Below are 14,539 nucleotides of genomic sequence, written 5' to 3'. Positions count from 1 at the left end.
GCTCTTCTGGAGACCAGACAGGACCATGGCAAGTAATCAGTTGTAAGTGAAACAGATGCACAAAATTCATTATGCCTTATATACAGCTTATACATATACATGTAAGGTTGATATCAGGGATGGACTGATAGAATTCGAAGGGTTGTGTAATCTGCCATGCTGGTTTTTGTTCCAGGTTCATCCTGGTTGATCTTCCCATATGCATATGATCCATACCAGTGTTTCCCAGTATGGTCCTCGAGCACCCACAGTCTACATTTTTGGACCAGGGAGCTGGGAGGGTGCTAAAATGTTGGCCGTCAGTGGATCCCCAAGGACCGGGTTGGGAAACACTGATTGATACAGTGGAGCATAGATGTCTAGCTGTTCCTCAACCGCTCAGGCCATGTCTAGGGACAGACATGGCCTGAGCGGTTGAGGAACAGTTAGACATCTATGCTCCACTTAAAATTTTTCCTGATTTAGGTTGCGCACTTTCCTCATTCTCTGTTTCTGTGTGCAGGGACGCACACAGAAACAGAGAATGAGGAAAGTGCGCAACCTAAATCAGGAAAAATTTTAAGTTGGAATCCACACAAGATTGGAATTTTAATGGACAGTTTACATGAGATCTTTGACAAGGCAGCAAAATAACGAAGTATCTTTCCAAGAGGCACTGAAAGTCTTAAATATACTGTATGAGTAATGCAAAAATCCTAGTAACATCCCATAATGAAATAAAGGGAGGTATGAAAGAGAGATCCTGCAGGAACACTGTGACGCTTCATAAACATGTTTTCATAATGATATTTGGCCTATGTAAACAATAACAGGAATATGACAGCTTCAGCCTGAGGGATTTTTCTAGAACTCTCTGTGCTTTGTGTACGTATTGTGAGCAGTTTGGGAAAACTGGCAATGGCGACACGCCTGTCAGAAGAGGGGCAGGGGAAACAAAGAGAATCCTGTATGAATCTTCCTTCAGTTGTCTGTCTCATTGCTTGAGTTGACAGGAGAAAATGAGCTTTTCACCATGTGAATAAAAAGGACTATAATCAAGCTCCCGTTAAAGTGAACACGCAAGTTCAGGCTCTCTCATTGTCGCTGAAAACCTTGTTGCTAAAACAGTAGAGGGGGATTAACTGATGGAAGAATGATGATCATTTTTGGCTGCTCTTATATACCTTAGTTACATTGTCCCAGGTTTTAATGGATCTGCTGCGAAGCGGACTTTGCAGTGAGGAGGTACAGCTCTGCTTTCTCCTCAGAAGTTTCTCGGTGACGACCGGGCCATGTCATAATTATTGAAAGCCGAGTGCTGGTCGCGGACGCAATGGTAGCCTGGGAGGCGGCATAGATCTATATGCTGAGAGGCTAGAAGGGTCCTGACTTCTACTTAGTGCTGGACAATATAACCATTAAAGATTTATAGATCGCAAGAGCTGCTCGTTATCAGCACGGATCTGCTTCGTCATTTGTTCCTCGTTCTGTTTGTTTTTATTGATCGTTAATGTGTCTGTATGTGTATGTGTGGAGGGGCAGCTATGATTTAACAAATAAGGTTGTAATAAGTGGACGGCAGCTGGCACTTGAAGCATGCAGGCAGGGAAGCAGGTTATTTTTCACCCCCGCCCTTCCCAGCCTCCCCAGGCCTGTTTGGCAGGCAGAGAAAACCGGCCATGTGACATTGCTAAAGAAACACTCAGCTCCTCCCACCTGGCTGTACCGTAAACCCTAAAAGCAGTTTCCCCCTCGGCATTTGCCACCTGTGGATCCGTTTCCTGACTGTGCAGGTGTGACTACCAGAGTGTCAGGCTCTCAAACCCGATGGAGCCCACTGACCACAGGGAGCTGGGGAGGTTCCAGCACTTCCAGCTGGACGATTTTGAGGCCGACTGGACGAAGGTAGCGGAGGGAACTCTGGGGCGAGTCTACAAAGTGAAACTGAAAGTGTGGAGGGAGACGTTTGCCATGAAACAGTCCTCCAATTCCACCTCCAGTAACATGATCTACAGGTATGGTGGACTTCCAGCAGGTGAAACTGGGTTAGAATTGTTTTTATGTCACTTCTTCCAGGGCCTCTTTTGTTATGTGAAACTTTTGTGTCATAAAAAGAAAAAAGTAGTTAGAATTGCAATGGCTTTTCCACCAATATTGCAGGTTGAATATTGGTATGAAATTATACAACATGGCCAGTTAAGTTGCAGTGTTCATGCAGACCCTAAATCAATAAGTATTTGAAGATCAAATACATAGATCTGTGTTTCCCAACCCAGTGCTTAGGAACCGACAGACGGTCCACATTTTTGCTGCTGTCTGCGGGTCCCTGAGGACCAGATTGGGAAACACTGATATGGATTAATACATAATGATGACTGAAGCATGTCACATAATTGCCTTTTGCCTTTTTATTACCCATTGGGGAGGTGTTACCCATGAACATTGACTAAAATATAATGGTGGTTCTTCTGTGTTTGTAGACAGCTCTACACCTCAGAAACCATGTTCTGACAAATCTACTAGAGACAAGGTTAAGACCTGGTACCTGTTATGGTATTTTACATCATGTCCTTTTTTTTTTTTTTGTACAGGAGAATGGTAGAGGAGGCTTCAAAACTGGAGAAAGTGAAATTCAGCCATATTGTCTCCATCTACGGCGTGTGCAGCGACCCCCCCGCCGTGGTGATGGAATTCATGAGCAACGGCTCCCTGAACGCCCTCCTCCACAGCCATGTCCTCATGTGGCCCAAGAAGTTCCAGATGATCCATGAGGTGACCATGGGCATGAATTACCTGCACAGCATGAAGCCTGAGCTGCTCCACCTCAACCTGAAGCCTTCAAACGTCCTACTGGATGATCACCTGCATGCCAAGGTAGGTGTCGTGGCCGGGAGACGGTAGGGGCCCCAGCTCTGACGTGTCTATCATTCTAAGTGAGGTCATGATGTGGGAACGCAGAAGAGATCAAATTTTACATTCTTATGTATTTCCATTCATCAGACGTGAGTTACATCAGTGTTCTCAAGGCCATGTTTTATGTAATTTATAAACACATTCATAATACATTATAGCACATTCATAAAGCATTATAAACAGGGCTATAAATATTTATTAAAAGTTATAACACATTATAGGTATGTTTAGTATGAATTTTAACTGCGTCATGAAGCTCTCATCTATAATGCAATTATTAAGGAATTATAGAAGAGATATAATAATAATTATAGAATTATAGAAGAGAACTTCATAAGGCAGTCATAATGCATAATACAAATGGCTAAGATGTGTTATGCCTTTTGATAAACATTTATAGCCACATTTATAATGCTTTATGAATGCATTATTATTTGTCATGAATGTGTTTATAAATTACTAAAAAGATAGCCTTAAGTAATGTGTTACCCCCTCCTTACACCATTGAATATGTGTACAAAAAGAGATGTTAAAGTTGAAATCAGATTACCGTAACATTTAAACAGTAATCCTTTAACAGATTTCAGACTTCGGATTTGTGAAATGGGAGGACTTTTCCAGTAGTACGGACTTCATCGAGCACATGTCCATGCGGGGAAACACGTGTTACATCCCGCCGGAAATATTCACTCAAAGTCCCGAGGCCCCAGGACCCCAATATGACGTTTACAGGTAACTTCAAAGGCTCCAGTCACGTGTGGTTGTATGTGTCATCGGTGGGCGAGAAAAGACAAGGTGCTCCATCTGACTGTAGAATCTCTTTGCTTTCAGCTTTGCCATCGTGATCTGGGAGATTTTGACTCAGAAGAAGCCCTATCCAGGTACAGGGAGCCTCTGGTCCTGACGGAGATGCCTTTGCAGTGTCACCACTGATGGCACTAATGCTCTCCCTACTGCTGTTTTTGCCAGGGGCCGGAAACATGATGCCGGTGATCATGAAGGTGACGTCAGGCAAGAGGCCGAGTGTGGAGATGGTCCCCGAGGACAAACCGCAGGAGTGTGACGAAATGATCGACATCATGAGATGCTGCTGGAAGCAGGAGGTCGCAGACAGACCGCCCTTCTCAGGTAAGACCCAGCACCTCCACAAGGCCACATGACAAATACCTCCCCAGTCGTCGACAAAGCTGTCGGCGCTTAAAGATCTCAATGCTCATCACTGACTCCATGATCTTCTACCCCATCAATTACTTTTCCCCTCATCAGTGAGACCTGTAAAATGTAACTGGAGCAAAGTACATTTATAATTATTTCAGTCTTCATGACATGTTCTCATACTATGGTTATTAAATAGATTTTAAATTCTAAAGGAATAGTACTCAACCGATTCTCCTTAGTAAATGGGTCAGTAAATGAGTCCAAGCAATTCAAGTTCTAGTGTATTTTCTCTTTCAGAGAACAGTTAAGCATGTTGAAAAAACACATAATGTGATTATTATTATTTTGCATGAATATATTATTTTTACTGGAATCCCGGAGCCCTTAAGTATGTCCTCTGTTTCCTCCAGCTATCGTCAGAGACACAGAATCCCTAAGCGAGGTCCTCAAGATCCCCGACGTGATACGGGCGTGTGGAGAGACGCAGAAGACTCACAGGCGGACTAGCGTGATTCTGTCCATCTTGAATCATGTAAGCACAAGCGCATGGCAGACAGCAAACTCTCACTTTGAGCATTACTATGAGGGCAGTACTTCTAAGGTGACAGAAGGCAGGGTGTCCTTCTCCTGGGTGAGGACCACAACTTAAAGTGAAAACCAACATCGGGCATCCTCTGCTACGTATGATCACTCAGTTGAGTTTTGCTGATTCTGTGGTACAAACGTGTTTCTGTATTACTGAGGGTCTGTTTACAAGGGTGTTTTGGGTTTGATAGGCGTCGACAGCAGTAAAAAAATAAAAGCTATCATAAATAAAATGATTCAAAATAAACTGGACAAACAAAAAAAAACTTGCGCCCATCGGTGCGTTACTCTGCTCACTAGCTACACTTAAATTAAACAGAGAGTACACAGCAGGCTCTGCTTAACACAAAATTTTTGTCGGGGTGATTAACCTTTAAATAACATGCTGACATAGATCCAACCAGCCTTTAATGCAGTGGGGCATTTCTAGATGATTCTGTAGGTAGTAATCCCACATAATACCTCCTTGACTTTCATAATTGGTTCACAGAGTTTCCTCGGTTTGAAACCACAATTGACTATCAATCAATTAAACTATTAAGTTTCACGATTCATGCACCATTAAACAAATCAGCAATGTGCACAAACAGAGTAAAATTCAAATAAACTTTCAGTAAATCATACTTGCATTCTAAACATTCCAAACATGATATATTTCATGAATATATTATTTTCCTGTTTTTCAAATTTCAATGCCGTGTGCTCAAAGATGACATCACCCACCGTTCCCTTAATTTTAAGCCCTTTCTGGCAAGCGAGACAAGTAGCCTGCAACCACATTGTCCTGACCTTTCTGTCAGAAAGCGGGAGTTTGCATGTATCAGAGTATATACCTGTACATGTTCTTAATTTCAGGGACAATAAGCATGTGCCTGTGTGTAAGAATTAAAGTCAGTGATTTGCATGTCCTTTCTCTGCTTTCCCTGTTCCCTTAGGAAACCAAGCCGGGATCGGCCTCGGCCGCAGGTTTGTGACGGGTTCGGCTCTCTGCCTCACATCCTGTGTAATTACATCACCTTCAGCTGACCACTAATTTGTATCGTCTTTAAAATATTTTGGCTCATATCAGTAGCTGATAGGTAAGACAGTTATTGTCACATTCTGCTTGGCTGACTTGAAGAGAGAAAGTCAGGAAATACCGGTTACAGTATTATTGTCTAATATAATAGCCATTGTGATAGAATATGAGTTATTAAATAGCATAAGTGTACATTATGTATAGCAGTCTGTTCAGTTCTGTTGGAATCAGCTCCCATGTGGCAGAGACAATGAAAAATATGGCTTTTTATTAGCAAAGTTAAACATCTCCCGCAGGCACGGCGGATGGCTCTGATGATGTCGTCGGCCTCCTCTTACGGAAGGACTTGGAAAGGTTCAAGTCTGTATTACGGAAGGAGCAGGTGTCGGCCGTGTACGCGGGTGGGAACAGCGTCCTGCACTACGCAGCGGCCAGCGGGGACGCAGCGAGCGTCAAGCTCGTGCTGGAGCTGGGTGGCACTGTGGACACCCGGAGCGAGCAGAGCTACACGCCGCTGATCGTCGCCGTCCTGCAGAACTCTCTTGATGTCTGCTCCGTGTTGCTGGACCGCGGCGCCGACGCCAACCTGGGCGACGCCGATGGCTGGACGGCGCTCCACTTCGTGGCTCAGAACGGCGACGACCGCACCGCCCGGCTGCTCCTGGACCACGGCGCGGAACCGGACCCCGCCGAGAAGGAAGGCTGGACGCCGCTGCACTTGGCCGCGCAGAACGGGCACGAGAACATGGTGCGCCTCCTCCTGCCACGCGTGGCCTCCACCGACCGAGCCACGGGCAACGGCAGGACCGCGCTGCACCTGGCGGCCAGGTACGGCCACGTGGGGATCACGCGGCTGCTGCTGGGCCAGGGGGCCGACCCCAACCGCAGGGATGGGCCACAGGGTAGTGCGTTGTATCTAGCTGCGGATGGCGGCCACTTCCGCGTGGCCCGGCTGCTCGTCGGCGCCGGGGCTGACGTCAACCTGACGGACAGTCGCTGCTTTAGCGCACTACACTTGGCGGCCCTCAAGGGCCACACGGGCATCTGCAGACTCCTGCTGGGAAATGGGGCGCAAGCCAACGCCAGGACTGCCCAGGGCTGGACGCCGATGCACTTGGCGGCCCTTAAGGGCCAACCTGCTCCCATCCCACTCCTAGAGGAGCATGGGGCCTCCCTAGATGCCAAAGGAGACAGTGACAGTACCGCCCTGCACTTGGCCTGCTGCTACAGACACGAGGAGGTGGTGGCCGCATTACTGACTGCGGGGGCCAACCCCAACCTGCTGGACAAACGTGGCTGGAGCCCCCTGCACCTGGCCAGCAGTGGGGGCAGCTTCCCCTGTGTGCTGCAGCTGCTCTCGCACAGTGCCCATGTCAACGCGCAGAACGGCAGCCAGGCCACTGCGCTGCACCTGGCCTCTGCCGCGGGCAACGTTCCCATAGTACAAGCTCTGCTGCTCAACGGGGCCAGGAGGGACATGAGGGATGCTAAAGGATACACCCCCAAAGAGCTGGCCCACAGGAACCAGAAAGAGGAGGTGATTCAGCTGTTGGAGGAATAGCGGCTAAGAGCTAGCAGGGGCTGCTCAAGTACTGTAACAGCGCTGGCGACCATAAGGTCACAGGGTGAAGGCTCCTCTCTCTTTCAGGAACTAAAAGAGCCCTAGAGGAGAACTACCAACACATACGATGGTAATACTAGATTACTAACTTGTAGTGTTTGATATTATTATGATATAGCTTCCACAGATAGTCTGTTTACATAGCATGTCTGAGCTTTGTAATGGTTTGTAGACCCATAAATATGACGCCTAAGAGGACCAGCTGGATATGAAAGAAATTTCTAGAATTGAGGGTAGGGGACTGACATGTGCACAAGTCTACATTCTGTTCTGGAAATGCCTCATTAAACCATGTCCTGACCCTTTCATCAGAAAGCAGTAGTCATGTCAGCATATGTCGAGTATATCGATGTACTTAATTTCAGGGGCAATAAGCTGTGCCTGTACATAAGAATGAAATCCAGCCGTATTTATATACAAAAATTCCTTTTGTAACATTACAGCAAGGAATACATCTTCTGTATGTATTTCCATCACCTCTGTGTTCTTACACAGCTGTTTATCATACATACATTCAGCCCAAAACTGGATTCAAAGCCTAGCTTTCTATGGTGCCCTGGCTTCTGAGCCCCTGCTTGTGTTCTGGAATGTTCCCATAGCCAGCCTCAGACAGACAGGAGCACCGTCCTGCAGCAGACTTAGCAGTGCTTTTGTGCTCATGTTCAAAGCTGTTCAGCGGGAAGCAGCTAAGCTCAGTTAATTTTCTCGAACATTAAAATTTGTTCCAGAGAGAAACTGAGTCTAATCCCCCTTCAGGGGAAAACCGTCAGCGTGGTGCACAATGATGGACATTGAAAGATCCCGTGGTCTCTCTCACAAACACAGAGCTCACAAAAGAGGGTGGTCCCTGTGCTGGATGTGATGCACTTCTGTATCTTTTTTGTTATAAAAACGAATTGGGTCATTTTCATTAGCTGCTCTTCACATGCAGACCCAGCACTGTCACAGAACCATCAATCAATGACATCATCTTGACTGCTGTGGTCTGCTAATTTGAGTGGAGAGACAGGGGCTGTGATAAGAGCTGGAGGAAGCCTGGGACGAGGCCTAATGAGAAGAACGTTTTTGATGTGTCGGGTCACCCTGATGGATCTACAGTCTGGGTCATCTTTTATAATACTTATAATGCTGGTGCTGAGATGTTGTGCAGACTGTTAGAGACCTTGCATGGAGATGCCATATTGCAGCCAAAAAAAAACTGGACAAAGTGGTTGTCTGAGCTTTGCCAGCTGCCAGAACCTGGCTGAGATCAGGGACTGGAATGAGAAAATAGTTCAAAGGGTGATGTTATGAGAGACAGGCAACAGGCATCTGGGGCAGAGCAGATGGACAGAAGCATGGAGTATCTGTAATGTGAAGTTCCTAAGATGCCCCTGCCAGCCCCACATTCATCTCCTGGGCCTCCCTTAGGGTCGAAGCATGAATGTTACCCATCTCCTGTGTGACTCCCACCATCAGATCCGTAAATTTCCATTGCTTTGTTCAGTCTCTGGAATTTTTCATTAAAGGAATTATTGCATGCAGAACCTCTGACTTGCTTGTCCAACCTGTCTGTGCCCTTCCCACATATCTGGTGAACGTTTTGGGAATACCCCGGCAATCCCTGGAGTAATGGCCAAGCTCTGCGCTCTACTGCAGCAACGGTTCCAGTGTCGACAGCAGTGGACGAACAACTGTATACTGGGCCCTGGGGCAAAAATGAACCATGCCCCCCCCCCTTAACAAATTCACACCTAGAGTCTGCCTAGGTTGCAGTTGCAGCAGTTACAGATGATGAAATTTAAATAGCCTCCAAATGTCACACCCATCATGCACTGCAGTAGTTAGCGAATTCCACAAATGTTTTTTTCGTTAAATTCACGCCTCGACAACAGAGTTTGACTACAAAACATTACAAACTATTACATTTCAAAATTGTTTTAAGTATTGTACCAAGTTTTTTTGTGTTATGACCATAATGAGATTGTATACATATAAATGAGAGACATAAAGACTGCATGTCACAAGTTCAACTTATATGTATGACATCAGTGCCTTAATCCTCATGAATGTCTTGCATATGTGTGAGATTTGGATCTTGATGTTCATTAGGGGGCCCGATCGTGGGGCAGCTGCCTTGATTACCAATCTGCCCCTAACCGACCCATTTGACAGGCTTCAGATCTTGGAAAGCACACAGATTCCTCTTCTTTCTGCTGCAGTTCCCAGCCACCATAAGCACATTATTGTCTGTATTGTATGACAAAAAATGCTGAGATGCTTCTATCCACTGATCTTCTAACCACTGGCAGCATAGGGCACCAGCCTGATGTACACCATGGACAGGATGAGTATATATTAAATATTTCCTCTTATCTGTGTCTTGCTATTTGGTGGGCTGGGTGTTATCTATCGGCATGATTTAAAAGACACAATGACACTAGTAGGACTGGGAGAGTTCTTCAGTCCAGTTTTCTCAGAACCAGAGCAGAGGGCGGTAACTTGACTTTCAGCTGTTTATTTATATCTACTGGCAAAATCGATGGTGACAGCCGGGGCTTTTATGGCAAAGTGTAAAGGGAGGCAAACGGGACTTGAGGAATCGTTACAGGCGCAGTTAGCGGGGCGCTGTCAGCATGCACTCTCACCGAGGGAGAGCAAGATTAGTGATTCAACGCAGGAGAGGACATCAGCGGGCTGGGAAAATATGATGCTGCTATGCGAAAAGGAAAGCATGGCAATAAAATCATAATATAGCGTCTTTGTGGGAATACATCTGTTACTCGTATTTTAATTACTTGATTTATAAAACAGAGTAATTTGAATTGGACTACAAAATGTTATCAGTAAGAACATTATCACCATTGAACCTATAATTTTTTACACCTGATATATAGCGTCAGTAATCTGGTTTTGAGGATTTCTGGATTTATTTCATGTAACAAAGGAAGAGGTTGCACTTTGAATAATTGCATTATTAATCAACGTCTCCGCACAGACACGTTTCAGCATAATGCCTCCTATGCTTTTTACCCAGAGTGTGACAATTACTGATATATAATAATGCTATTTCAACTTTTAAATTAACATTTTATAATGAACTGTGAAAGTGTGGAAATCTTTTACTCATGTAATAGGTGAATATCTTGCTGAATCTGACAATGGGTGTTTCTCAATACCAAGAACGCAAAGATCGTACTTGTAGTCTTGGCAAGACCGGTCTAGCTAACTTGCCTCCCAAAAATGAACTTGGGGCGCACTGAATCATGGGATTGTTCGCATTAGCAAGGCCGCAACCGATGCATTCTTGATATTTGGAACGGGGCAAGAAGGACATCTGGGAATTTTTCTTGTCCTCTGTACTTCTGTTCTTGAGTTCTGGAATTGTATTTTGGAAATGGAGGATGATGTAAGATGGGTACGTGAGAACACAAATACGATCAAGTATGCATATTGATGAACACCCAATGTGAACTGTAAGGAAGACCCAGTCTGTTGCTTTATATCTCTCAGCCTCGTGTGCTTTCCTGAGTAACCCTGAAATCACCCTCTATATCTCAGAACACAGTAGCAGGGTGTACTTCTATAGCAAGAACTGATCTCAGGAGTCATGCTGCTTCATGTGTTATTTTAAATATGTAAGGCATGCACATCATGTCCTTCGTCAGCCAGCAGTGCGAATAAATCCCAGCTCTGCAGGCCTGACCGGAGGCTCAAGTTCACCACAGTGTGGATGTGAAAGAGCATCAGCTGAGCTTCTTCACCGCTGCTCATGGCTTTGTCTTGCTGAGTTACCCCCTTTCACCTTAAACGTGACATTTTTTTCAGAACCAAAGTTAAATCGGAGTCTTTAATCTCAATTATCTTAACTGATATCATAGGCAACCCAAGGCAGATTATGTTACATTTTTATTCTTTAAACCTATTTATACAGTTGCATACAGCTGTTTTCACAGCTAAGTTTGGTACCTACCTCAAGGGTATGTACAACAGTAGAGCTCTTCCTGGGACCTGCAGTTTTCCTGGGTTGATTTCTTACCTGCAATGTGAGTATCTGTCCTGTCTCACATGTCTAGAAGGCTGTTTATTAGAAGCCAGTGTGTGAGGATGTATGTACTGTACCATTTATGCTCTGCTTAAGAGAAAAAGAATAACAGGATAAAGAATCAGTCACCCTCAGGAAGACCACACAAGTATAAAACCCATTCGCTCTCAGAGGGATATTATTAGAATCACGTTGTTACATAGCATTCCCTTCCATGTCCATCATTCATTGTATTGTCATTTTTACAGCCTGTCTGATCCCAATCCCATTTGTCTTTCTTCTTATTTATGGTTGAAAACGCAATAAAAGATTGCCCCAAAAGAGAGAACATAATTTGTAATTTCATAGTGGGATGGAATGGTTTGGAGATGGTTAGATCTGCAACAAATGGATTTTTCCTAATTCTTTAATTCTTAGATGTGCAATACTTTTGGAAAAAAAAAAGATATGCATAGTGATTTTGTTTACGTGTGTCATATATGTGACATAGTGAGGTACAGTAGATAAGCTGCCACATTCTGACATTTCAGGTGTCTCTATGTACCCGAAAAAACAGAAACCTTGTCACTGGATAGTTGGGCTGAACTTCTCAAGCTTAAATTTAAAGCTGCTGTAACTTCCCACCTCTGAATCTGCACGCCGAGACACCGTGTGAAGATCTCCCTGCCAGGTTTCACAGTAATCTAAGGTGACAAAAACGGGACGAGATGCAGGGACCAAATGGGGCGCTGTCACACGAGGCCTCAAGGAAACTCTGGGATGATCCAGGGATAACAGCCATGTGCATGTATTTACCCACCTGTACTCTAACTGCTTACCCAGTACTGGGTCGCGCAAAATGGAAAGCTCATTAACACTAGTTCAAATAACCTGAGGCAGATCAGGAGTGAGACAACAGTGTTACATGCTAAGCCACCATATTGCCAGAGAAAAAAATGATTTAAATGTTTTTTAAGTGGTTGAAACAATCTGGTCTGGACTCATAATCCGAAGGTCATCGGTTCAGATCCCAGAGCTGGCTGAGTGATTTCTCCCTTGGGCCCCTGAGCAAGGCCCTTAAGAAGACCCTTAACAAGACCCTTAACAAGACCCTTTCTCCAGGGACTGTCTGGATCTGCTTTCTTTCATAAAGTCTTTGTTGGATTGGATAAAAGCATTTGCTAAATAAATTAAATATAAATGTATCACCAGTGGTCTGTACTACGAAGCGGGGTTACTGGCTTATCGGGGTAACTTGTTAGATTTGTTCAATAAATGCTATAAATATATGAGCGGTAGCTATCTGTGTGCTACAACTAAAGCAGTCCTATTAGCTACGCATTTTTTTAGAGTCTTAAAGCACTTATGTAAGTCGCTCTGGCGAAGGGCGTCTGCCAGATGCTGTAAATGTAAATTTAAGGTAGTCTGGGCAAAATGTAAGTGAACGAATATGAATTCCATTTAAACTGTGGTACCTTTAATTCGGCAAGTTACCCTGATAAGCCAGTAACCCCGCTTCGTAGTACAGGCCACGGGACTGATTGCCTAGGCTGTGGGTTCGGCCTGGATTCTCCTCCTAGCAGTCTGGGGCCCTCCTTCCTTCACTTGGTGTGAGTCCTGTGTTGGCCTGATATCCTGCCTAAGGTGCCCTTGCCTTGTGTCCTGGGATAGGCTCAGCGGTTTGCTGCCACCGTTCATTGGAAAAGCGCTTTGGAAATGGATGCACTTTTTCACCTTTACAATAAATTACCAGCTTCATTTCGAAAACAAGTGAAAATAAGAATTTTATATAAGCCCTCTGTCAATGCCTGTAAATCCATACCTTAGACACTGTCATTATTAGTTAGAATAATGCATTTATTCAGATGATAGGAACAGCATCTGAAAGGTTGAAGTTCATTTGGAACGGCCCTCATTATTTATAGAGTAAAGCATTACGTGCTGTTCACTCCCCCGCTCTCTGCTCAATGCTCAATTAGTGACAAGTACGGCATAGAAAGGAGCCGTACTCTCACTGATAGAGGCGTGCCGGTGGGCAAGGATGAGCCAGCTGTCAAGAATGACCTCCAGAGAGGTGCTCTTGAAAGTTTCAAATAATAGTGTAACCTGCTACTGTAGGTACTTTATTCTAAATCCAAGGAGAGAATGAATGGAAAATGGAAGAAAATCATGTAAGTCAATACAAGCCTATGTATATAGTGCCTTTCATACACTACAGCAGCGGGGAGTGTAAGAAAAATTAATAACAGACAATCGTGGCCATAAGTGGAAATTAGTGGGAGAACATTTTAAAACAAATTTGAGGAAGCACTTCTTTACACAGCGTGTAGTTAGAGTATGGAATAGTCTTCCTGCTAGTGTAGCGGAAGCTAAAACCCTGGGTTCCTTTAAATCAGCTAGATAAGATTTTAACAAATCTGAGCTATTAGTTAAGTTCTCCCCAAACAAGCTTGATGGGCCGAATGGGCCTCTCTCGTTTGTACATTTCTTTTGTTCTTATTTTCTTAACATCCTGGAAAGACTACGGAAGCCGAGAATGGTTGTGCTTACAATTAATTTCTTTAAATGCCATCATCTCGAGATGACAAGATCATTTGTCTTGTTAACTTGAGATAACAAAGCTGAGATGTGATGCGATACTTTTTGTCATTGTGGCAGCGTAAGCTACATGTTCTAAAAGGACTGCAGCTTACATGCAGTTTAGGTTGGGGTTGCTCTGCATGCCGTCCATTGTGTAGACAGCACATTGCGCTTAGAGGAATGCTATACGACAAGGGTACAACACTTAATTTTAACCATAAATACGTAGATGCACACCTTAAGTGACAATACCACAGTGACAATACATACACGAGCAGCGCTGTGTATGGCAGGACTGCCCTGGGCTGTCACAATATGTTTATCCTTGTAATTATTCTGAGAAAAATATCTTGTTATCTCAATAAAACAAGATTTGTTTTATTGAGATAACGAATTATCTTGTTATCTCTAAATAACAGCATTTAAAAAATAAATGCAAATATGGCCGTTCTTGGCTTCTGTAGAAAACAATACTGAAAATTATGAATAATTGTGTAAGTGCCTAATAAGTATATCCGTTTCACATACATATATTTCATAAAAATGACAAAGAAATATTATTAATAGACCACAATGCTAATAAAATGATAATAAAATACATCACAGTGATGAAACCAGCCTTCCCGTGTAAGCACACCCCTATTTAATCATGTCAGGGTTGCTCAGACAGCACTATATGGAC

The 14,539-nt window shown here is 44.2% G+C and overlaps 1 protein-coding gene across 1 annotated transcript; it reads left to right on the top strand.

The window, feature by feature from the left end:
- The first annotated feature begins 980 nt into the window (after positions 1 to 980).
- Positions 981 to 8,807, top strand: ankk1 (ankyrin repeat and kinase domain containing 1). Its single transcript, XM_023825989.2, has 8 exons — positions 981 to 1,994; positions 2,571 to 2,853; positions 3,473 to 3,624; positions 3,724 to 3,773; positions 3,862 to 4,020; positions 4,461 to 4,582; positions 5,571 to 5,601; positions 5,950 to 8,807. The coding sequence occupies exons 1-8, from the start codon at positions 1,807 to 1,809 to the stop codon at positions 7,212 to 7,214; spliced, it is 2,250 nt and encodes a 749-aa protein (XP_023681757.2). The 5' UTR covers positions 981 to 1,806; the 3' UTR covers positions 7,215 to 8,807.
- The last annotated feature ends 5,732 nt before the right edge of the window (positions 8,808 to 14,539 follow it).

Source organism: Paramormyrops kingsleyae, chromosome 17 (genome assembly GCF_048594095.1).
Source record: "Paramormyrops kingsleyae isolate MSU_618 chromosome 17, PKINGS_0.4, whole genome shotgun sequence".
Taxonomy (NCBI): domain Eukaryota; kingdom Metazoa; phylum Chordata; class Actinopteri; order Osteoglossiformes; family Mormyridae; genus Paramormyrops; species Paramormyrops kingsleyae.
Note: the sequence above shows the minus strand (reverse complement) of the source record. Positions and strands in the feature narration are given on the sequence as shown.